At 39.1% G+C, this 24433-nt stretch overlaps 2 protein-coding genes across 2 annotated transcripts in view; both read left to right on the plus strand.

Moving 5' to 3' along the window:
- Positions 1-444: 444 nt before the first annotated feature.
- TMEM244 (transmembrane protein 244) lies at positions 445-12359 on the plus strand. The gene is made up of 6 exons (XM_063329636.1): positions 445-477; positions 5342-5427; positions 5986-6059; positions 8992-9117; positions 11354-11398; positions 12265-12359. The coding sequence occupies exons 1-6, from the start codon at positions 445-447 to the stop codon at positions 12357-12359; spliced, it is 459 nt and encodes a 152-aa protein (XP_063185706.1).
- Positions 12360-22880: 10521 nt separating this feature from the next.
- ARHGAP18 (Rho GTPase activating protein 18) overlaps positions 22881-24433 on the plus strand; it is a 97858-nt gene continuing 96305 nt past the window's right edge. Inside the window, exon 1 of the mRNA XM_063329623.1 lies at positions 22881-23161. Coding sequence (XP_063185693.1) covers positions 23118-23161 — 44 coding nt within the window. The 5' untranslated portion in view covers positions 22881-23117. The remainder of the gene's footprint in view (positions 23162-24433) is intronic.

Here is a 24433-nt window from a genome sequence, read left to right on the forward strand (position 1 = left end):
AGCAAAGAACGTAGTGTCTCCACATCTATAGTCAATAGAATTAATGTTAGAAATTGTAAAACTAATTAAAAGTAGGAAGGTATAATAACCCCAAGGAACTGTGATCAAATGAGTGCTGAAAAAAGCAAATAGAAGGCAGACAATAATATTAATAATATTGTCTTTTAATAACCAAGTCATATCATAGATATGCTTTGGCTGACTGTAGCTACGAAAGTACGAACATTAAATGAGCTAGTAGGATTTTCTCTTTGCTCTTCAGCAGCTTACAGTTAGCTCGCAGATGGCTTCTGTCTCAATTCAGTTTAATCCAATCAACTCACCTCACTCTGTCCTATACTCACCTATAAGAATGTTTTTTTGGGTGAAAAACAGCTGCTTCTTCCTGCTGATGTTGGCATACGGAATATAGCAACAGCACTTCCTTCCACTCATCATGTGTCCATGGCTCTCAAGGTCAAAACTGCTGAAACCAAGGTAAAGGGAATTGAGTTTGTTTAGTGTTGTATGTCACTGGATAGTATTTAGAGAATTAGACAGCTACTGTGGGGCTTGAAAGAGCTGTTGCTTTCATTCTTACAGATTGTTCTTCAATGTTCGCTTCCTAAAAAACAAAATTAAAGGGACGCTTTATACTATAGTGCTGGTAGGAAGTACTGCAAAGTACATCTTATAAAAAGGATTTCAAAATATGTGATATAGTTCCATTTATGAGCTATAATTCTTGGAAGGTTCTAATAAAATCCTACATTTGGTAACACCAGTGATTTCCTAAGATTCTTTCTCTAAGTCGCTTTAACATATAATAAATGACCCTGTAGTTTTTAACTAGTGTTTTTTGCTTATGAATACCTGAGGATTTAGAAAGGGAAAAAATAGTTCCAAAACCAAGAAGTATTCTGAGATTTAAAAAATACACATTTATATTTCAGTGGAAAGGTCAAATAAAAAAAATGAAGCAAAATGTGATACAACTGGAAAATTTTGAAAGGGTTTTCATTTTCACGTTACAAGCATTTCCTTAGCTTACTCGACTGAGCAAAGCATGCTATACCTACTATATCACTACATCCCTAACACAGGGGCTAAGAATATTCTGGGTACAAAGAGAAAAGTCCTGGACCTTTGGTGCCAATGAAGGTTTGTCACTGAGAGGCCAGGAATTCACCTACTGTAATTAGAGGTCAATGGGTCATCAGCTCACAGCCGTCCTTCAGCTCTGTGGTTTTCACTTCAGTCCTGTCGCACCACTTTTATTACAGTACAAATCTACATCTAGAGCAGATAAGGCATCAAGGAGGCAGTTGGTAGAGGAGGGGCAGCAGATTAAGGAGAATTACAGGAAATGTGCATCTGCTCAGAGCAATGGAATGAAAATGATTCCCCCCCAAAATGTGCCAAAGATTAAAATTCCAATGTTTAGAGATACTTTGAGGAGGGATGGAGGTAGCACAGCTGCCAAAAATGCATGTGACATTGTAGTCAATTAACAGTACAATGGCCATGGTGTACGCTGTGGAAAAGAATAGATCAAACGGGTTATTTGGCCAATTTTCATTTAGAATAAGATTAAAGGCAGTGGAAATGAGAAGGCTGTATTTATCTCTCAGACCAACCTGGCTGAAGAGATTAATTATTCTCAGTTTTTGCTTGGCTTTTTTTTGATGTAGGGAAAGAAGAAAAGAGTAAGACTGTCCTGGACATTTACTTGTTGACAAATATCAGTTTGTACAGGCACGATGGATTTCTCGCCTGTTACATTAGAAACTAAAGCTCCTTGATCTCTCTCCTTGTGGGAGATAGATGCACTCTTCAATATTTAGCACTTTACAATACTTAGCAATATAAAAATAAGTAGTTTGCTAAATTCAAAGTATCCATACTTATGTCAGTGTCAGATGGTTCCATAAATATGTTATCTACCACACAACCATTCAAAGAACTAAGGCCAGAAGTGAATGTTTGAACGTTTGAGTGAAGCTTCATCCAGAGAGGTACCTAGTTTTGCTTTGAAGGATCTATTATTTCCAAAGGCGGTTTGTTCCATTGGCTAATTGCCTTTAAAGTTAAAAATGCCCTTCACACACCTTTCGAATTTGTCTAGCTGTAACTTGCAGCTGTTTACATCTTGTGGCTTTTCTGATAGATTAAAGAGCCCTTAAGTACCCGGTATTTTCTGCCTGCGAAGGTACTTATCCATCATAATCAAATCATCCCTCAGAGCTAAACAGATTGACCTCTTTAGGGCTGTAGTCCTAATGAATAAAAAAAACCAAACACCATTTCTAGCCATTAGCTCCCTTTTGTGGCTCTTCTCTGCACCTTCTTAATTTCTTAATTTACTTTCAAAATTGCTGGCAGCAAATTGGATGCCACTTTGTCTTCCCAGTGCTGTGTTTTGAGGTGATACTTCTTTCTTATTTCTATTCATGTTCTCCCACCTTAAAATTCAAAGCTTTAAGGGCTTGTTTTGTGTCACAATATTGCAAGAGAAGCTCATAAAAAAGAGCTAATGCTCATCTACAGCCCTTCTCAGAATCACTGCCTCCTTGAATAATGGCTGCTTTTGCTAGTATGTAGCAAACTAAATCAAAATGGAAATTGTACTTTAGTGCTGGGTTATGTTTGACATTTTTCACTGCAATCTCACCTGCCAACTGAGTTTACTTTAAAAATGAGGACTTAAAAAAATATTATATACTTTTATTTTATTTTTTCTTTATTAATTTTGAATCACTTGCCAAGAACATTATCCAACTTTATCCTCAAAATCCACAGCAATTATAAGGGCACTCAATAACCAGTTTTGATAAAAATTCTTGAATAAAAGCAAATAAATAAAGAGAGCAAGTTTCTTTCAAACTTTGCAAAATGGAAATTTTTTTTGAAATTGGCAGTATTTTATACATTTGGGGTTTTCTTTCATTCCTTTAATCTTAGTTGTTCTCCAAATAATTCCGCTTCCTTTTTAGTTATGAATATGCAGTTATTATTTCCCCTGCCTCAGTCTCTGTAACCAGCCTACACACACACGATTCCTTTTACCTTTCTTCAGAATTGAGTCCTCTTCCTCTATTAGTCATTACCTATTTCTTCTAAAATTCATTCCCATAGTAAATATGGTGTCACCATTCAAAGAGATAAACATTGGCTTCTTTTGCATTGCTGTAATGCTTCACTATATGCAGTCCATACTCTCTGCTTGCCATTCTGATACACTGAAAAATTGCATCCAGTCCCCTATATTTTACTACTCCATTTTTACAGGGCCACTTTTCATGGATTTACTTCTGAATGAATGCCTGTATATGGAATATTTAATCATCTTAGTCTTCATTTTTCCATTTTAAATTTATTTTTGATCAACATAGACAAGAAGTCCTGTAAAACATCAAAACTTCAAAACTCACTTGCTGTCAGCTCAATTCCATTGGTCTCAGGGGAAATTCAGCATGGGATCTTGTAGGGCACACAAAAATGTGCAGGCTTAGGTCCCATATCTACATGTCCAAGTGTATTTGCTTAATAATAGAATCACTATAGTAATTATGTTCCCCTTAGATCATTATTGCATAATGGATCATAGCTTGGAGATCTACAGAGGTTACCTGACCAGAGGAGTCAGGTAAACACACATTTCTAGTTTCAAATACTTGATAGCCAAGCTGAAGAAAGGGCAAGAAAATTTTAACTCGTTACTTGTGCTGCACTTGGACTAAGAATTCATGCAATAGTCTACTAAAACAGAAACTGGAATGCTTCAACAGCAAAAAGCAAAATGTAGCCACAGATCCTTCCGTTGTAAAGCATCATGTAGCACAATAGTAAAGATGGACGATACGGAACCAGTAGCAATTCTCTCTACAGTCCCTGTTTTTCTCATGACTGCTTTCTAGCTATATTTTTTCAGAGGAAAGTAAAGAGTAGAAGATGCAGGATGGAGAGGATAGGCAGAGAAGAAAACAAAACAATTAAGAAAGAGTCTGGATTAAAAAAAATGGCCATTGAAAGGGGAAAGATACAAAGAAGTTAAGGAGGAAAGGAGAAATATGACATGATAAAGCACTAGCTACAGGGAGAAAATACAAGACAATCTGGAATCTATGGAAAAGAAAAAACTGATTTTACTGGCCAATCTACTGACTGTAGTAAACATCTCCAGTTTCATGTTCTTAAGCAAGCACACAATACTGCCAAAGCAGTTGCTCAACTTCGATGCGTAGAGATGTCTAGTCCTGATGTCCCATGTTTCCCTTTAAAAAAATAAAAGCCCAGATAAACACCTGGAATGCCATTATATCGTCATAGAAAAACAGAAAGTAAAGTGTTCTGCATTAGCAAGACTATTATGATTATGAAAACATATTCACCTTCAAAACATAATTTTGCATTATACCTGTAGGAATGAATACAAGTCCTAGGGTCTGCATAATTCAGGAAACCAGTTTAGAAGATTGGAGATAAGTAATCAGAGATATGTTCCCTTGAAAGGATTTCAAGGCATTTTATGAACTTTATTAGGTGAAAGCTCACAGGTTTTTCTCTTGTTGCAGTGCTTCTGAAGCTTCAGTTTAGAAATGAAGACACTGAAATGGAATGAAAGAAATAATGAAACCAAAGTATCTTAGGAAATATACATTCCTTGTATAATTCTGTAGTGTTTCTCTTTGCTTAAAGACACAGTATTTGATCATAAAATAGTGGTTGTTTTATGAAACTCATATGTTTAGGGGTATTTTTTCAATTTGGAGTTGGATTTTATTTAGAATTAATTCATAACCACTTGAACTTTGAAAAATATTTAACGGGTATGCCTTATTACACATTTAGGTTGTCTACATCCTTACCTTTGGAAGTAAGCACTAGAGTGATGTTTTCTAGAGGCTGGGAAACTTAACAGTTGCTGCTTTGCAATTTTTTACATTTTATTTGTATACAGTTTGAACATACTTACAAGGATGGAATTTCTTTTAAGTTAAAAACTAGGCTAAAAGTAGGTTAAAAACTAGTTAAGCATCTGGATGATCTTAAAGTCTCAAGGTCTCCTGTGTAATAACTGTCAAGAAATGTGCTTCTCATTTGCTGAACACTTATAAATTCAATAAAAAGTGTATGATAAAACTAAAGAACCATGCATTATAACCACACATTAGGAGCTGAAATATACCAAAGAGCCTTTAGCAACTCTTATGTAATTGGCAACAGCAAGAATTCTGTCTAAATGCTTTGTTTTCTAAATTGTTATTTTTTTCACTTTGTGATTGATAGAAAGCTGGAATTATTTTCTGACAATTATGTACCTAATTGGCATTAGGTTTTACTGTCTTCTTCCCTATTGCAGGTTGTTCTGGTGAACCTGTTGATATGCATGGTGGTTTTCTACACTGTGTACTATGTGGTCCTGTCTGTGTGTTTCGCAGCATTCAAGTAAGTTTTCCTTGCCTTTAGTCTAATATGACATCATACTACAACTGGATACAATGGGTAGAGCCATGACCCTGTAGAGGAGGCATCCAGACTGGCATCCAGTCCCAGTTATCCTGTGAACACATTTTTAAAATTCAGTTGAATTGTTGTGCCTGAACCTTCGTTCAAGTGCACAAATTGGCAAACGGAGACCAAAACTAATATAAAATGTTGGTTCTAATCTGCTTCCTTGCACTTGCACCATGCAAATAAATGAACATAAGAGCAAAGATGACATTAAAAAAGGAATAGAAAGATTATAGAGTTGATAAAAAAGCCAAATTATATTCCCTTAGGAAGTTGATTAGCATGTATAGTGCCAGATATGTCTCAAATAAAAGTGGAGATCATGGACACTGTGTGCAAGTGCAAGATCACAACACACAATGGAAGGCAGAGAGTTTGTAAAAGCTGAGCATTCCATTTGAAATTGTATTTAAAAACAGCAGTAATGTGTCATATAATCACTAAGGCTTTATTGAAAAGCTCTGGTTAAATGTATTCCTTCTATTTCCACAGGATTAAAATGTTGGATGGTTTGGCACCTTTTGATTTTAAGACAAATCCCTCATGGATTAACCCATATTATTTAGGTAACCGAAGTTTGTTTCTCTCCTTTTTTCCCAGCCAAGAAATCTGCTTGTAAATCTTGTCTTCCTTATGGACAGTATTTTAAAAAGTGTTTTAGTAATATCAAAGATTTCTGTATTTTAACCAGCCTGCATTTAAATGCTTATTCTTCTTCCCTGCACTTCTCATTTATGTATTGCTACTTATCATTCAAGTAATTGTTAGGCTTTTCCTTGAGTTGTTCTTCTGATCTTGCAACATCTGAAGCGAACGTGCTGCTTTGGTAGGGTGCTTCATTTTCACTGCAGAACAATTACCTATTCTCTGCAAAGTTCCTCCACAAAGTTGTTGAATTTTCGTACTGCATCAAATTTCTCATGAACCATATTGGATCCAGATCTGAATAATAAGTCACATTTGACTAATGGAAATCTTGCTTTAGTAATGCCCGAAGACAGTGTGCATTAAAATTTCAGGGTTTGGTTGTAGCTCAATCCTAATACAAACTCCTGCATTTTTGTCTGAATGTCTCAAAATGTATTCTTTTTCCTAAACTGTCATTCCTACATGAATAGATGAAATTTTACTGGATTTATAATCTCTTTTGCAAAAGCAAACCACATAATCTGTCACTAAAGTAAGTAAAGCTCAAAAGTAAACTGGTTAGTTCATCAGGTTAAAAAGAGTAATAAAAACGCCTGGATACTTGTACAATGTCAATACTGATTTCAGATGAAAAAAAGAGCATTTCAGTTGCAGCAATGGAAAAGAAAATTAAATCATATTCCATTAGAATTACTTTTCTGGTCCCTGTATCTCAATATGATTTTTTCCCCAAAAAAATTATATCAGCTAGTTTGATGCAACATGTTTATACGCCAAAGACAGCAACCCTATCATGCAGCTGGTTAGTGGTCCACCCTCTTTTCTGTCCACCCAATGAAATAACATGGCAGAGCAAAACGTAACAGGATCTTTTTAAAGCCTGTGGGCACTGAGGCAGAACAAAGGTCTCTGAATGATGTTGCAAACGAGAATTAGCTTACTTGGGAGTCACACTCGTGCCTGTTAAAAACAGAATTATGTCTTTAAAAGATAACCTCAAAATAAAAATGGAAGTCAGCTCAGAACTGAAGTATCATTACTGGCCCAGTTTTGTAAAAAAATTTACAGAGCATCTGTCTACATTAAGCATGCTTTCTAAATTATAAAATGATTGGCATAATTTAAAGGGATGCTATCATCATGAAACATAATAAACTAAAAATACTAAAATGCATTATCAAACATTAAATTTTTTGAAGTGTTATTTACCCCTTGTCTAACTACATGTGGTTTTCCAGTTACATTTTTCTTATTTTTTACATTTTTTTAAGCTGTTGGGTGAAAGATCCATATCACAGTAGGAAATGATTGACCCTATAAAGAAAAGAATAAAATTGAAAGGCACAAAATGCTGCCAAATGTATTTATTAAATACAGTGGAAAAAATAGTGACGGTCTCTCTACTCTCAGCTACAGATATTACATTACTGCAACAGTAAAAAAATAAATAATTCCATTAAAAATGTGACTTTTATATGCCCATGTACTTAAAAAGAAGAGCAAAATGCATTTAGAGGGAAAAATATATGAATTACAAATGCACTGTTGTGTATTCCTGTACATTCATTTTCTGTACATTCATTTGTGTGCAGAAATACAATTCCTGTTGTTTGGGAACTCAGGACTGCAGCTAGAAAACATGTCATGCATTTTCCGTTCAGCCCCCTGCTATCCCAGGTATCCACCGAGCATAAAGTCAAACTTTGACCTAAAAGCGACTATTTTTGATCCCGTTACCCCTAATAGCAAGTAAAGAAGCAGACAGCTAAGCACCACCCCATTGCTGTGTTGAAGAATATATCACATCAAATGTCGCGATGAGTTTCCTCACGCTTCTTCCCAGGGTAGCTGACCTGTGCCTCCCAAGCAGCTTTCCGGCCCGCAAGGGCGTCACGGCTTGCCCCTGCCATTGCTTTTGCAGACCCCCCCTGTCAGGGGAGGTGGCCAGCACAGGCTGGTGGCACAGCACGGCTCGGCACGCTCCAGAGAAAGCACCAGGGAACAGAAATGCACCATTTCATCACTGAGAGAAGGAATTTTCTTGATCAGACAACTTTCATAGCCTCTTTTGGCAGCATAGTTTAGTTATTATCACTTTGCCGGTAATCCCCATTCCTGGTTTAACGCAGCACAGAGCTAGCTGCTGAGCGTCAGGCGGAGTGACAGCACGGTAGCTGTGTCAGCCTTGCTATCAGCGCTGAGAAAAGCCAGGCTCCTGGTTGTACGGATCGTGAGATCCATACAGATGGATGGCCTCTGCTCACCTGGTAGGGTCCCTGCTCTATCTCACCTTGCAAGTCTTGTCTTTAAACTGTTCTGATATGTATATATACACACACACCCCAACAGATATATAAACATATATGTATTTTCATATATATTTTTCATTTAATGCAATGAAGTGCAGAGGGAGAAAGCTATGAAGTTTCTCACTAAACATAACCCCTTAACCACCCAATTCTATTTTGGATGGGAAAAACTTGATCAGTGTCAGTACCAACCAAATCTATTTGGCACTATATGCAAAAAATGCAGGTGGTCCGTAAGTAAAATTTTCACATTCCCCTCCAGGCTATATGAACTGGCCAAAATCCGGCTAATCCTCATGTTTTTCCATAAAATATACAACATTTTAAAGTCTATAGGTAAATCAGGACAACCCATGCAGATGTCTGTGGCAAAATTAGAATTTAACTTTATAACAAAAACATTAGTATAATATTTAATCTTGTAAAACACAGTTTTAATAACTATCTCAGACTTTTTAACTTCCTATTGCTATTATTTTGAATGTAAGAAAAATGCCTTTTGAAACTGTGTTTGCTGTAAGTATCCTATTTCCATTTACAGTTCTTGTGATATCACTGGAAATTACTTTCTTCATTTGTGGTCTGCTGTTTGCCCTGGTTGTGGAAGAGTGGGTTTGGGATTATGCTGTAACAGTTACTATTATTCATATTGCCATAACTTCAGTCGGTAAGTAGGTTTACTGCTAAGTATATACATAGTATCACAAAGTGAAGGACCAATCAACTGTGATTCATGTACTGTATCACTGGATCAACTTTATCATTTAACCAATTTAAAGCTAAATAAATACGTATCTCTAATTTCCATCCATTTGATTCATGCACGTATTTAAATCCTGCTATTTAAAATTCAATTCTGTTTTTGTTGCAGAATTTTAAAATTGTATTTTCTTATAAAAAAATCAGAGTTTTACAGTTCATATCAAACCGATCCAGCCTAGATACAATTTCAGCATCTGGGAGGTGTGTTTTTCTCTAAAACAAGAAATTAATAGTTGTCCATGTCCTGACACTTTAAGATCTACTCATTAACACTTCAACCCTAGTTCAGAGTAAAAATAAGGCTTGCTTCAGCAAAGCCAATTCAAAGTTTTTAGATTAGATCACTTGAACTAAATCTCCTTGAGGAAAATAAAGCATTTTTGCCATAGAAGCCTCCTTTTTTCCCTGAAACTCTTCCCCTCAAAGGAAAGAAAAGGAAAAGAATTGGCTGTTGTAAATGAGACTCATCGTCACTTTTTGCCAGCACCTGGTAACCTGCTCCCTCTTCTCATGCTGTTTAGCAGAATGCTGCTATGGCTGATTAGGAAATATGTTTTAACCCCACCCTTGCCAGAGCCCATTTGGGGATTCTTTTCTCCTGTAACAATGAACTTAGGGGTTTTTTTTTAATTTTAGAATTTAGAAATAGGAAAAATAGAACTGAAAAATTAGGACTGCCTCCCTAGTATATAATAATTCACCTTCCGTTTTCCAATGCTTTGTCCATTTGTCTTTTAGCACTGTATATAGACGGGGATTCCCCAGTTCCCACAAAAAGTTAAGCCAGAGACCAATAGAGACTTCATCTTAAAAAATTAAGCATAATTTCTCATCTACTGAATTTGATTTCCTGGGATTTAAACTACTGTTATTCCTTATGAATGATGTTTGCATTTAAATCAAGGAATTTACAAAAGCTACAACAAAACTTACTTCGTATATAATTTATATCATAGAATCATAGAATGATTCAGGTTCGCAGGGACCTTAAAGACCACCTAGTTCCAAGTCCCCTGCCCTGGGCAGGGGCACCTCCCACCAGACCAGGCTGCTCAAAGCCCCATCCAGCCTGGCCTTGAACACCTCCAGGGATGGGGCATCCACAGCTTCTCTGGGCAACCTGTTCCGGTGTCTTACCACCCTCACAGTAATGAATTTCTTCCTAACATCCAATCTAAATCTACTCTCCTTCAGTTTGAAACCACTACCCCTCTTCCTATCACTACACTCCCTAATAAAGAGTTCCTCCCCATCCTTCTTGTAGGCCCCCTTTAGGTACTGGAAGGCCACTATAAGGTCTCCCCACAACCTTCTGTTCTCCAGGCTGAAGAACCCAAACTCTCTCAGCCTGTCTTCATAGGAGAGGTGCTCCAGCCTCTGATCATCTTCGTGGCCCTCCGCTGGACCTGTTCCAACAGGTCTGTGTCCTTGTGCTGAGATGATGCATTTTGATGTCCAAACAACCCCAGATTTGTTATTGTTTCCTTCAGATGGCCAACCAAAGCTCTGCTGGCAGGCTCTGAGCTACCAGCATATTCAGTGTGCCTCCCAGCTCACTTTACTACCTCTACAGTCCTGTCAGCCTTTTTGGTTTGTTATTTTTTTTTGGGGTGGGGGGCAATATTGGGTCATATAATTGCCCTGCAGTTGATCCTACAGTGGGGATGTGGGTTGGCTTGCACGAGGGCAAGGGCGAGTGCCTGAAGCAGGAGAGAGGGGGCTGTGCATCAGTGCAAACTTGCAGCCTGTGGCCCCAGCCCGTCTGTCGTGTGCTGTACCACCCATTAAACTGAAAATGTCAGGCAGCTTGATTTATTTGGATTGCAGCAGTATGTAGGCACTCTACCAGGGGATCAGTGTCTCTGTTGTGCTAAACCACGTACAGGTAAGTAATAAAAAAGGCAGTTCTTCCGCAGAGAGTCTAAGAACTCCATTTAGCACACACTTACTAGGTTTAAGAGTTGCCTTCCAGTGGGATCACTCAGCAGGCTAAGGTTAATGGTATGGCCAAGTGTCTGAATGACAGGACCTAAATATGCATTTTCAATTTCAATAAATGTAAAATACATAATGTATGAAACATAACTATCCCCATCCTTATTGTTTAAAAATTTACATTTCTCCTTTTCTATTCCTTGCAGTTATGTCTGAATTCCCCCTGATGTTACACTGGTGGCTGGCATTAGGTATACTTACATTCTTTAAAGTTTAAATTGTTATACTCTCTGTAGAAAATTGGTATTTACAGCATGAATTGTTTCTATTAAATATCTGTTATTTTACTAATTTGAGAAATGTCAACATTTGAAGAAGAAATATCTGCTTTTCATTTATACTTCTTTAATGACACAGACAAGTAACACTGGGCTAACATTTGCCTTGCCTTAAAAAAATCTTTTTTAAGACCAGAATGTACTCAGCTTATGTTAATCTTTCTAACAGCAGATACACTCATGTTCTTGAAATAAACCATGATTAAGTCCTGACTAATCAAACTATCTCACTTAATTCAGGTGTCACAAAGACAGTTGTCCACACTAGTCTTCCTTGGTATCCTTTATAATCAATGGAAAGAAACAGGCACCTTCAGAGGCAATTTTTATAAACACCATGCATAGGCACTTATGATAGATGAGATAAATCCCAGTCATCGCATTTCCTTAGAGTGAATGGCAAACCTACACTTCTGAATGTTTAATTTTCTGTAAAATTAAAAGCATAGCTTTGTACTCGATCATATTATCTTGAAAAATAGTTAATGGAAAGTGACTGGCTTCTGTTCTTTCTTGTGTGATAACAAGGATCGACAGCTGCAGTAAATTCCTAAACGATGGGGATGGGCAAATAAATTCCCTGTCCTGCAACTGGTTTTGCATCAGCAGCTGCTGGGCCTGATATCTTTGTAGGTAGTTAAAGCCTTGGGCAAAATGTTTAAGTGGTCAGACCACTTTTAAAAAATTGAAGATAAAAGCAATGTCTGGTTAAAATTTTATCATAACATTTGTATTCCACTATAAAAATTAATGTAAAACAGCCATATATTTTCTTTCAGGATCTGGAGTAATTTCAATGATTTGTGGAGGACAGATTTTGGCATACTGCTTGTTCAAAGACAACTTCATTTACCCGATTCTGGATGATTTTTGAAAAGGAAAATTAGAACTTGCCTTTATATTTATATGAATTCCATTGTTTCATTAACAATGTAATTAAAATGAAGCTTGCAATTGTCTAATTCTAAGGCTAATATTTAGCTTGCCAGACCTCTTGTATCTTACATTTGCAATGTCAATGTCATCACTTTTAGCTATTGTATGTAATAACTTTTAGTTTTCGTATGTACATTTTCCAGTAAGCAAATAATTAGACCTACTGTCTCTTTTTAAAAAAGAAATAAACCATAAGAAGGATAAGAGCAATGATGCAACATTCTTACAAAATCCTGCAAGGAAAAGGAAAAAACAGATTTGAATTTAATGTTTTTCGGAGTGCTTGTTCTCTGTTGCATTTTCTGAAATGCTGACTCTAATTTGGGCTCACCTCTCACAAGCGTTGCAAAACTTTAAAGTCACTCTATCTGGCATCAACCACTGAAGGTTTAAAGAAGTCCTTCCTGGCAAATGCCTGGCAAAGAAGGATCTGTGAGCAGCACATAGCTCTGCATCTCTTCCCATCTTAAAACTTTCACCTAGAAGCCGCCCAAGGCAACAGGAGGAAGACGTACAATCCCCAGTGTTTGGTTGACCCCCTTGCTTCCAGGGATGCTACAGACAAATGCTTTCCACAAATAGCTTCAGGCTGTTCTCTCTTTCGCTAATGATCCACTTGCGGTCTGGCTGTGCTGGAAGAGGAAAGGCAAATGCTACAGCCAGCCATTTTTTTTACATATCCCTTTCTCCCTCCCCCAGCTTCACATGGCCAATGCCGAAGTGCGAGTCTATGGGTAGTGGTAATTAAAAAACAGCAAACAGACCACAGCAGTAGCTTCAAGTAACTCTTTATCTCTTTAACCATATTAAAGTTGTGACAGCAAAATTGCTAGAAGGCAACTTCATCTTAAATAAGATGCTAGTGATCGGATTTCAACTGCAGTTTGCTTAGAAGAGCAAGACTGGTTTGCTGTTTGCACAGGAATGCTAAATATTGCATTTGCCTTAATCCTACTCAACAGATGAATAATCTGCGTCTGAAGAATCTGCCCTCTGTTGATCTAATCAAACATCTTAAAACTTATTGCAAGTTTTACAATTTTTAATTAAGTTTCAATACTGAAAGTACCTATACGGCGAGAAGCACGTTTCAGAAGACTCCCAAAAAAATGAGTTTGTCTCTCAGGAATGACAGATACGTAAGTCATTTTAGAGACAAACCAGGTATGTAAATCCATAGCATTGAATAGACATAGACTTTACAAGTTGTTCAGCATAATATGCTGGGTACTGAAGTCAGCAGAGATAACTCCAGAGGTGAATTAACAGTCCTGCACCAATCACTGGTCTGAACCATGGATCATCTTTAGTTTGACGGATTTGTATCTCCATAAACATTAGCATGCAGATAAATGACTGGTATTATGAGTTTGAAAACCATTTGCACATTTTTTCCAGATTTGTTTCAGTTCTGAACTATAAAAATGTATGGGAAGGAAGTACCATCTAATGTAAATTCATACCTCTGTCCTCATCCTCACGCAGTTTGTGTGTGTAGGTAGTGTGCCATGTGGCAGAACATGAGTGGATTAGATATAAAGTTAATCCACGGGTGGAACAAGTTTCTATTTTTAACCTGACAGGATTTTCCTCTACTCATGTCAGCCCTGCTGCAGCTTATAGTAGCTCTGTTGTCTAGTCTTGACGTTTTTGATTTTTGTTTTCTATTTAAAATCTTAAATCACCAGCAAGAGATACCTTCAGAACAATATGAAGAGTGCTTTAGTCCCCGTATTTCTCCCACGCATGCACAACTAGGCCAGTGCTAGAAAAATCATCACAGCAAGAACTCTATTGAGGATTAAAAGCCTTAGTCCAGCTATTAAAGAATCATTAGCTTTTTGCATTACCTTCAGATTTGGAATAGTGAGACAATTTCAACATTATTTGTTATTATTTTTCCATCACTTTTATGTTGAGCTGTAATGATAAATATTGCACATAATCTTTAAAGTGCAGACAAAGTTCATATTACACAAATAAATATCTATCATGTAAGCAATATGAGCTATATATGTGTGGGCTATATAGGTATGGTTAGAAGCCTTCAGAGCTAATACCTAATACTGTGTGATTTCTACCTGATACACCAAACCAGTACTTTTGAATATGACAAACCTGTCTGTTTCTGGAACAATAATAAAGTGACCCACTTGAGCAATTTGCACGTGACTAATTGATAACAGTGAAGACACAGGTGGGAAAGAAGAGCTGTTGGAGGAAAAGAAGGGTGCGGTGTATGTTTCACAGACTTGCCAAAGACTACAAGACCGCTACAGAGAGCAGAAGGAAAACAGAGAAAAACAGCAACAGGGACACGTGTTTGAAAAAAAGGCACAATGAAAGCAAGAAATGAGAAGACAGAAATGGACAAGATCAGTGAAAGAACAAAAAATCTGCGGACTGAACTTGCAGCACTGGAGTCTCACGACATGACACCTGTATGCCATTTGTATGCCACAATCTCTGCCATTTGTATGCCGCAATCTGTTTTTCTGCTGCTGTATGTATGACTCTAGGAAAGATGGTCCCAACATCCATAGTTCCACCACAACCTGTGATGTTATGCCTGCAGCTCCTCTCCCAGGATTTTCAGAATTCTTTGCTCTCTGACTCAGCCAGGCATAGGAATATTGTCTAATTTAGTTGGTGTGGGCTTGCCATTAAGTTATTTAACCCCTTGTGATACAGTCTAGTAGTCACGAGTTTGCGCAGGTGTCTGGGGGGGTGTAGACAGTCTAGAAAACATTACAAGCAGGTGGAGACTTTATCCACTTCCAGGCAGAGTTTGCAGGGAAGAAGGTTAAAAGTTGGAAATGTTCAGTAGAGAAATCAATGGAACAGTACACAAATGCCATACTTTAATAATACCATAGAGTCATTTTAAGCTTTTCTTTTTCAGAGGCAAGAAACTCCTTTTTCATCATTTCCCACCACCTACTGAGAGAGATTATAGTTGTCCTCAAGTCAGCCCTCTCTCTAAATGACTCTGCATTCATTGTTGTTCCAAATGGTGAAGTGTATTACGTGTAACAAAGAACATGAGTGAAATGCATGTTTGCTGGAGACTAAGCATGGTTCCTGGGCTAATAGCACTGCCTTCAATGAAACGTCAAAGTGTAAACCAATTCATAAAGTTGTTCTGGGACCAATGAACTAACTCAAACATGTAAAGCCAACCATATGGAATAGTTTGATACACAGACAGTGTAATGATTTTTAGTTGGCATTTTCATAAAAATATAGATTTAAATACTTATAATTTCCCAGTGAAGTAAAGAGTTAGTTATTCAAACTAAGCCTGTCATTTTTCCCGCTCTGTAAACATTTCCAGCTCTTTTGTATCCACTTAAAAAAGCAAGCAAAACAAAACCCGACAATACTCATTATTTCTGTATTCCTAAAAATACCAACCACTGCTGCACCAATAAATACAGAAAACACAGTATGAATAATACTAGATCACCAGCAATGGGTAGATGAATCACCTGACTGCAGTCTCCTACGTTGAATATTCATGCAGAAGATTCCTACGGCCCACAGACTCTTGGCTAGAAATACCCATCGTGACCGAGTGAGCTTTGTAAAACGGAGAAAAGGTGTGAAAGCTTTACACATTCTTCATTCCCTCATCGAACACGTATGTTGTCACAGCATAAAGTTAGATCCTTGTTAATCTCCACAGGTATTTAAAGCTTTATTTAAATATTTTGTATCTTCCAAATGTGACTTACTGAGAATATTTATTTCTTGGCTTAAGATCCTGTGTAACGATCCATCTGCTCGGTAATGGCTAATACCCTAATCTCTCCTTTTTGTGAGCTAATCACAGCCCCAGACAGCATGCACTCTCTTATTAGATGTCAGAGAGGATAAAGGTCTTAGGAATAGTTATAAAATTTGATGAAGTAATTAATACCTTTTATTATTGGCTTTAAACCTTTTAGTATGAAGCCACGATTTCAAGGTGCAGGCCCATGTTCCAGCCTCTCCCTTGCTCAGGGAGAATGATATGAATCCTTTTAGAGTGGTGAATCCCACTTCAGACACACCAGGATAACTATGCCTGTGTCGTAGGGCAGGCACGGTCCGTGTTGGACTTATATCCTGCTCCATCCATTCTCCAGTTCAGGGGACCAAACGAATACCTTGCAGTGGTCTCCCAGTTCATACACTCAGGCTTACTCTGCAAAGGAGGGTAAAAGAAGGGAAAGATGTGTGCTTGGATGTCATCCTGACATGCAGTTGTAGCACGGCATTGAGTTGGGCTGGGAATGTGGGGAGCGACACTACAACAGCAACTATGGACAACCAATCTTTTAAGGTTGCTTACCCCTAGAAAACACTTGCAATCAAATATAGGGATGGTGATTGAAACTGAAGCCTGTAAGAAATATGCAAAGGTACTTTCAGTCTCCTGCTGTCATTGTCCTAAATCAAAGATAGTCACAGCCTGGCCATTACTGTTCTGTATTTTCCAATGAAAATAAATCCTAATGTGAGATTATTTGCTATGGATTTGTAAAGTGATTTGTAAACAAAGGGTCTGCTCCTGCTTCCAACAGCAAAGATCCCGTTATCTCTGTTGGAGCAATATCTATAAAAGGACCACTCACATGTACCGAGACCCTCTCTCAGAGTGATCTTGTCACCAGATTTTCAGCAGCAAAATAAGTGCTTAATAAAACAAGGGCGATGGCAAAATGCTCAAATACATTAAGAATTACAAATTTCCTAGCTGTCTTCAGACACATTTGCACTGAAATTGCATCTACATCAGTAGCTTTCAAAATACACTGAAAAAGTGCTTTGATTCACTTCATAAACATTGATGGGGGTGTACAGAAAAGTACCTTTAAAAAGGACAAAAAAGATCAATGTGTTTGATATTTCATATGGCATTAACTGAAAAAAATTGTAGATATTAGCCAAATGGCATGAGCAAATTCAAAAGCAAATCATATTTACATTTATTTGAATTTGGTATTTAAAATTAATCTGAATTCTAAGGAATTGTTTTAACCCTACTTCACTGGAAAATTTTAGGGTATCCTGCAAAAGTGGGGAGTATTTCTTTGTACACTCCCAGGAGAGAGAAGGGCAGGCAGTGAGTGGCAAGGGTGGAGGGAAGAGGGTATTTCAAGACTGTAGCTACGTTTCAAGAATGAAAGAGAATTTACAGGATATGAACCAGCTTACCTAGCTGGGAGCGATTTTCTGTTCTAATGGGAGATGCACTGGTAACTGGGTCCTGGCAAAATTTTTCAGTACATCGTTTATACAAAAAAATTCATTTTAAGACAGCCAAAACCATCTGTCAACACAGTTAATTGAGTTTTGCTTGAAAAAAGAAAAAAGGCGAAGAGTGTCAATGCCCGTTCATTTCAGTCTCATTAGGTCTCAGTTGTTCAGGCTGGACTCACCAGGGTACCAACAAGAAGAGAATGAGAGGGCTGCAATGACAGTGGATACTGTCATTGACAGGATGAGGGGTAATGGTTTTAAACTGAAAGAGGGGAGATTTAGATTAGATATTAGGAAGAAATTCTTTAGGGTGAGGGTGGCGAGGCACTGGAACAGGTTGCCCAGAGAAGCTGCGGATGTCCCATCCCTGGAAGTGTTCAAGGCCAGGCTGGATGGGGCTTTGAGCAGCCTGGTCTGGTGGGAGGTGCCCCTGCCCAGGGCAGGGGGTTGGAACTAGATGATCTTTAAGGTTCCTTCTAACCTGAACCATTCTATGATTCCGTGATTCAGATCTAAAGCCATAAACTCCCTAGATCCAATTCATCAATTATTTGGTGTGTCATATCTTCCAGCAGCCTTTTAAGCATGAACCCCTTGCTTTAGAAACAAATTTTATTTCCTGCACATTTGCCATTGAAATGTTTAAAGAAGAGTGCAAGTTGTAATTGAAAAGCAGCTACTGTTTTCCATTGTCGGGAAATAAAACAACATCAGGTCTTCAGGTTCTGAGTGTATAAAATCAGTTTTGATTAAAACCAAAGTTGCATTAAACTGAAATTTTCTCACAAAAATCTGCTTAGACCAGAAGGTATTTTTATTGAAAAAAATATTTTTCCCCAAATGATAATGTTTCATACCTTATTTGTTGTATGTATTTTTAGAATGTGTTATGTATCACCAGATAACATTTGCAGACTGTTCCAGTTGCCGAGGTAACTATGTTATTTTAATGATCAGTGGAGAGGATCATTATGTAAAACATTATGTTAATTTCAAAAGCGGAAAATTGATGTCTTGCTGTTACCTTGAAGCTGCACCTTTTTTTTTTCCTGCAAAGTGCCTTTTTCCATGAAAATTAATGGTATGGCTAAGTGCTCCAGTATCTTTTTCATACTGATTCAGGTTGGCTTGGAAGGCAAAAATGACACCTGACAACCAACTAATGGCAGATGAACGAACTTCAAACCACCATAGTTTGTACAGAAACAGTATAGGAAAAATTGTTCCATATATTCTTAACTAATACACACGGACAGCTGATGGGAATTTTAGGAAGGCACATATTTATACAATTTAATTTTTAACTTTGAAATATATTATCACTTAGTTAAGGAAAGTGAATTATAAAGCACATGTAAGTATTGGTTTTGATTAAGTATGTGTAAGTATTGTCCACGATAGAGACCAACTGATGAAGAGATTAAAAAACCTGACATTTAAATTTTGCTGCTTTTCTTAGATTATATATCTCCTAGATATACTAGATATATCAACTAGATTATACCAGCAGTACAAATGGTGTGCATTTATGATGTTATTGCAATTGTAAGTGCTCTTTCTGAAGCTGCAGTGAGAACCTCGCTGATGTTAGTAGTTCATAGTGCCTTTCTGTTCTCAGACCTGCTTTCTACATTGGAAAAAAAAATCTGTATGTTTCAAAATTATCAAAACTAAGTCTCACACAAATTCTGGGGCTCATAATGGCAATGGATGCTACAGAGCACCAGCCTCACAAATGCAGATTGTTTCAGGCTACCAAATGCAACTCAGTTGTGTCACCAGAGTCTTCTTTTGCCTCTTCTCTGGAGTTCTGCCTACAGATTGTGTTAAATTATGAACGCTTGATTCTCTAGGTGGAACTGGATGCTTTTATGTATTAGAACATGATATGCTCAAGACATCTGAGAACTCCTATATTCTCCTGACACTTCATCGTAATCACCTGATCCATTTTAGAGTCAGTGAACTCTTCTGACAATACTCAAAGTGCATTTTGATGAAGACTATGTTTATATGGACTGTAACTCTTCACTCCACAGAGCTTATTCCAATCCTTTCCCAAGGATTTCCTCTGCAGGCAAAGCTCTGACTTCAAAAGGCAGTAGCTCCTTCTCAAATTCTTTACCCATAATCACACCTCTTACACTGGTCGTCTTCTATTCCAAGCTCACTATCCTGGCTTTTCTGACATGCTGAGGTTTGCTGATTTGTATACATCCCAGTGAGGACTACAAGCCACAAATCTAAGAACGTGAAAAAACAGACTTGTATTAAATCAATTGGATATGGTAAAAAGAACATATGATGATACAGCTGGGAATAAGCCGTCTATTAACTAATAGGATTAGGAATTAATTTCTCCTTTCCAACAGCTTATGCCTCACTTGTCCACTATGTGCGACCAAATACCTTATCCTGAAAAGCTTTGCTTTCATACTTAGCATGGTGAAAATAGTGGGCTAAATTTTCATTCCTTGGAATGATCTAAAACTTTCTGATGGGTAGCTTTCTGCTAGAAAGTGCTGATTACAAAAAAATCTAAAAGTTTCAAGGAAAAATATTGTTTTTGTAGAAATTTGTTGACAGAATATAATCAAAACACGTATGTTATTCTGTTGATTACTGAATTACACTAGAACACAATGTAAGAAAAGGAAAGTCAAACAACAGAATACAGCAAAGAAATACTGAAACAAAATTCCTAAAGTATATGTTTTATTTCAAACATTTTGATATGTCCTTTTAGAAATTGTAAACCAGACTTTTCAGAATTTTTGTTTCATGGAAAGTTTAAATTCTCGCAGGGAAAAAAATAATGAATATGTCAGATCAATTTTTAATCTAGTAAGACAATTCATATGTTTTTGGGAACAAGCACTTTGAATTATAGCAGAATTGTTAGAGTGCAGCTACTTCAGATTTTTTAATCTTTTTGCGATCAAAGGTATTATGTGAATAAACACAAGTATAGAATTAGCAAGTAAAGATGTTAAGGAATGCTAGAGAGAAATAACGGATTTTAGGAACAAATATGAAAAGGGGATCACTAACTACAAAAAATAAGACAGCAGCGTTAAACCTGCTAGAAGTGAAACCTTCCACCTCTGCTCCACTGATGGAGCAGAGCTGTAAACAGCGTAGATAGCAGCATAGAGTATGAGACCAAGTTAGCAAGTGAAGGACACACATTTTGGAGCTCTAATTGACATGAGCTGAGAAACACAGGAGGTACAGAAAGAATTTATAGAGAGTAAAATAGTGACATTAATGAAAACAACAAGCTTGAGGATTTGGGATATAAAGCCATATGTAGAATCAGCAAAAAAAATATCTACATAGCAGTATTAGCCACTAAAAAAATAAATCTATTTTAACTATCTACATCAACTCCTGTATGTTTACAGAATCTCTGTATTCTGATTCATCACCAATAACTGAACACACTTTTCTCACAAGTCTGATATTGTCAAGAACAGGCAGACAGAAGGGGTTGGAGACTACAGCAAACCACAAACTGAGTTAAAATTCTGTCAATGAGGATTTCCAATTAATTCTTCCTAGAAAAAATGAAATACAATTTACAGTGCCCACCTTATTTCAAAAGGGTACAGTGAGTGAATAGTTACTTGCAGGTACAACCTCTTAATGTGTATCAAATATTTAAGTTGCATCTTTGTGGCACTACTTACTTCCAACCTATCCACAGTCCCCAAATACTTCCTGGTGAACTCGAAAGATTCCCTGTGCTGTGACTTCTCTTTGTTTCTAAGTTTCAGTAATTTGAATGTTATCTATAAAATGAAATGGTTCATTAGAGAAAGTCATTATTATAAATCATTCCGAGTCAGAAAAACACAGAGCACATTTTTGTTTGCAACCTTTCCTCATACAAGTTAATGGGTGCATTACAATCATCTTTGAATTACATTTAGTACATACTACTTTTGTTTCAAGAGTCTTGCCTGGTTCAGCGCCCAGGGTGGATGCACAAGAAGGGGAGAATAAGGCTGAAGGGATATTCACAATTTGGAGTGCACTAGAAACTAAGTAATTAATATTCGTAGGTTTGAAAACCTGGAGTTACTGTTCTGATCACCTGCTCTGTGATCATCTAAACTGATTTCCACAGTAACAAAGGCCACAGAATTTTGTTCATAACCCCAACCAAACAGATTTAGAGATCATTTATATGCAGTTTATATGAAGAAGTCATCCATTATAGAGCTAAAATTTCAAGAGATCCAAGATCCAGTAGTGCTTTACATAAACCGTTTCAGTGTTTCACTACCTTTATGGTAACACAAAAGGCGTTTTGCTGTCCCCAGACTGAATTTGTCTAGCTTCTGCTTCAGCCCTTCGGTTCTTCTTATGTCTTTGGTAGATTAAAAAGCACTCTGCTATGACAAATCCTCCTGCCTAGGTGCTTACACGCCATAATCAAATCACCTCTTCTTCCCTTGTCCTCTGCTGAGCAGATGGTGCAGACGTCAGTATTGTGTGGCAAGGCAGGTTGCCTCTACCCGTGGTGGTTCCCCGTGCTCCTGGTTGAACTCTTCCCCATCGAGCAACTGTCGAGAGCCCGCAGGCACCGGTGCCGGCCGCCGCTGTGCTTAGAGATAGGGATGGTTTCTGTCAGTGTTAGTTTGACGGTTGGACTAGATGATCTGAAAGGTCCCTTCCAACCTAGGCAATTCTGTGATTCTATACACAGCAACGGGACCATCTTCCTCACACCTCTGGGATGCTCCCACCCTCACACCTCCCAGCCTCCGCTCCCCCACGCAGCGTGGGGTGCCCAGGCCCCCAGCCCATCCATCCACCCACCCCAACCCCTAACACTCCCCACCGTGCTGGCTGTCGGTCCTCCCCACCACCCCCTCCGGGCCGGGGAGCTTGGCATCCCTGGCCCAGCCCTCAGGGCAGAGGTGGGTCCACCTCAAAAGAAAGCCGGTACCCCGCCGCCCTCCCCGCCTCGTCCCGAGCCGCGGTCGTGGCGGGAAGGCCGCCCCAGGGCACCCCCGCCAAAGCCGGGCCCCTCAGAGGAGGCCGCCGGACCCGACCCCAGCCCCCGCCATGCCCCTGCGAGGTTCGGTGCCCGCCGTGTCACGGTGGCCATCGCTGAGCGGAGCGGAGGGAAATGGGCGGGCGGGCGAGGGCCGCCCCTCCACCCCGACGCCACCAGGACGGGGGTGTGTGTGTCGGGGCCCAGGTCGGGCGGCCCCGCGGGAGGGCGCCGGCCCCGCCCTCTGCCCGGGCGGGCCTCTGGGCGGTGGTGTCCCCGCGGCGGCGGTCGGGGCGGGCAGGTGAGCGGCCGAGAGGCGAAGCCGCCCCGAAGGGACCGAGGAGGGTGAAGCAGCGGGGAAAACAAGCCGCTAAGGGAGGAGCCCTCCGGGGAAGCCTCGCCCCCCTCGTCGTGTGTCCCTCCCGGCCGCGGGGAAGGTGACCCGGGAAGATGGTGACGGTGGTGACGAAGCTGGTGCACTACCTGCACCTGAGGTAAGGGCGGGCGAGCGCGGCCACCGCCCCGCTTCTCCCGCCGTTCGCCACACCCGGGCCCGTCCCACCGGGACACCCGGGAAACCGCCGGGATACCCGGGAAATGGCCGGGAGCGGTCGTTCGGGAAGGAGGGAGGGAAACGAACGGCAGCCCGAGGGCTGGCGGGGCGGCTGGGAGCGTGTGCGCCCCCGCAGTCGGTGCCCGACGCCGCCGGCCGCCGCCGCCCTCCCCGCGGCGTCCCCAGGCGGCGGCTGAGGCGGGTGCGGCAGCGCAGGCGGGACCGGAGGGAGCTCCGTGGAAAATATCGGGTATTATTTCGCAGTCTGAAAAGTTGATGTCCCTGCAGTACTCGTGTGGCATAATTGTGATAGCACGAATTAGACAAATTGCCTGTTTCTTCTGTTTTTGTACGACTTCTGGCGGGATGTGTTACTATGCCATTTTCCCCAATATCATCTATTCTCATTAAAATTTAGCAGCTAAATACAAATATTATTGCATTGAATGGAGAGAAAGCAAAAAAAAAAAAAGGCAGTCCTGGTGGTGTTCCACGTATATTTTGTTGAGTCACCATTTTCTCCTGTTTATGCATTGAAAGACTTGATCAAAAACATAAAGAAAATGCATCGAGAGGGAGCATACATTGAGCCAGAAATTTAACTTGTGAAAGTGCTGATATTTTTGTGTAGCATTTTCACATAAGGCGTGCCAACTCTGGGAACCAATTTCATTAGCTGAATTTTTCCAAGTTAGCCATAGGAATGAGTGGGATAAAAAGGCAATCGATTGTACTGTCACTTTTTATTGGTATGATTTAAGACTTGATTCCTAGGCTATCTGCCATCTCTAGATATTTTTTAAACAATTATTAAATAGTAATACTTTGGCATGAATTACGTGAGAGAAGCATGTAATGTCACCTGTTTTTTCCAATAGGTTATTTTAACTGTTAAAACTCTTTAACCTATTCTGCAAGCCTAACCACAATCACAGCTCTGATTTTATAAATTTGTGTGGCTTTATGCTGCCGTTCCTTTGCTGGGCAAATAGAGAAGGAAGTCAAGAAGGAAAAATCCCTGCAAATTCCTTACGCCTGCCTGGCTTCTCTTGTCCTCCTCTGAACAGTGGTTATTTGTTTAGCAGCATATTACTGCTGGTTTTGAACCAGAGCCTCATGGCTCTATTTGCTTTATAAGCATCAGGCAAAAAAAAAGTTAAAAAAATCTCAGCCTCAAAAACTTTATAATATAAAGGGAAATAGGAAACAGTGA

The sequence above is a fragment of the Chroicocephalus ridibundus genome, chromosome 3, assembly GCF_963924245.1.
Source record: "Chroicocephalus ridibundus chromosome 3, bChrRid1.1, whole genome shotgun sequence".
Taxonomy (NCBI): Eukaryota; Metazoa; Chordata; class Aves; order Charadriiformes; family Laridae; genus Chroicocephalus; species Chroicocephalus ridibundus.

Excerpts from the sequence above, each read along its gene's own strand:
- TMEM244 (XM_063329636.1), top strand. The coding sequence starts at position 445 with ATGGCTCTCAAGGTCAAAACTGCTGAAACCAAG. Across the intron at positions 5,428-5,985 it reads GTGTGTTTCGCAGCATTCAA|GATTAAAATGTTGGATGGTT; the intron begins GTAAGTTTTCCT and ends CTATTTCCACAG. Across the intron at positions 6,060-8,991 it reads GATTAACCCATATTATTTAG|TTCTTGTGATATCACTGGAA; the intron begins GTAACCGAAGTT and ends TTCCATTTACAG.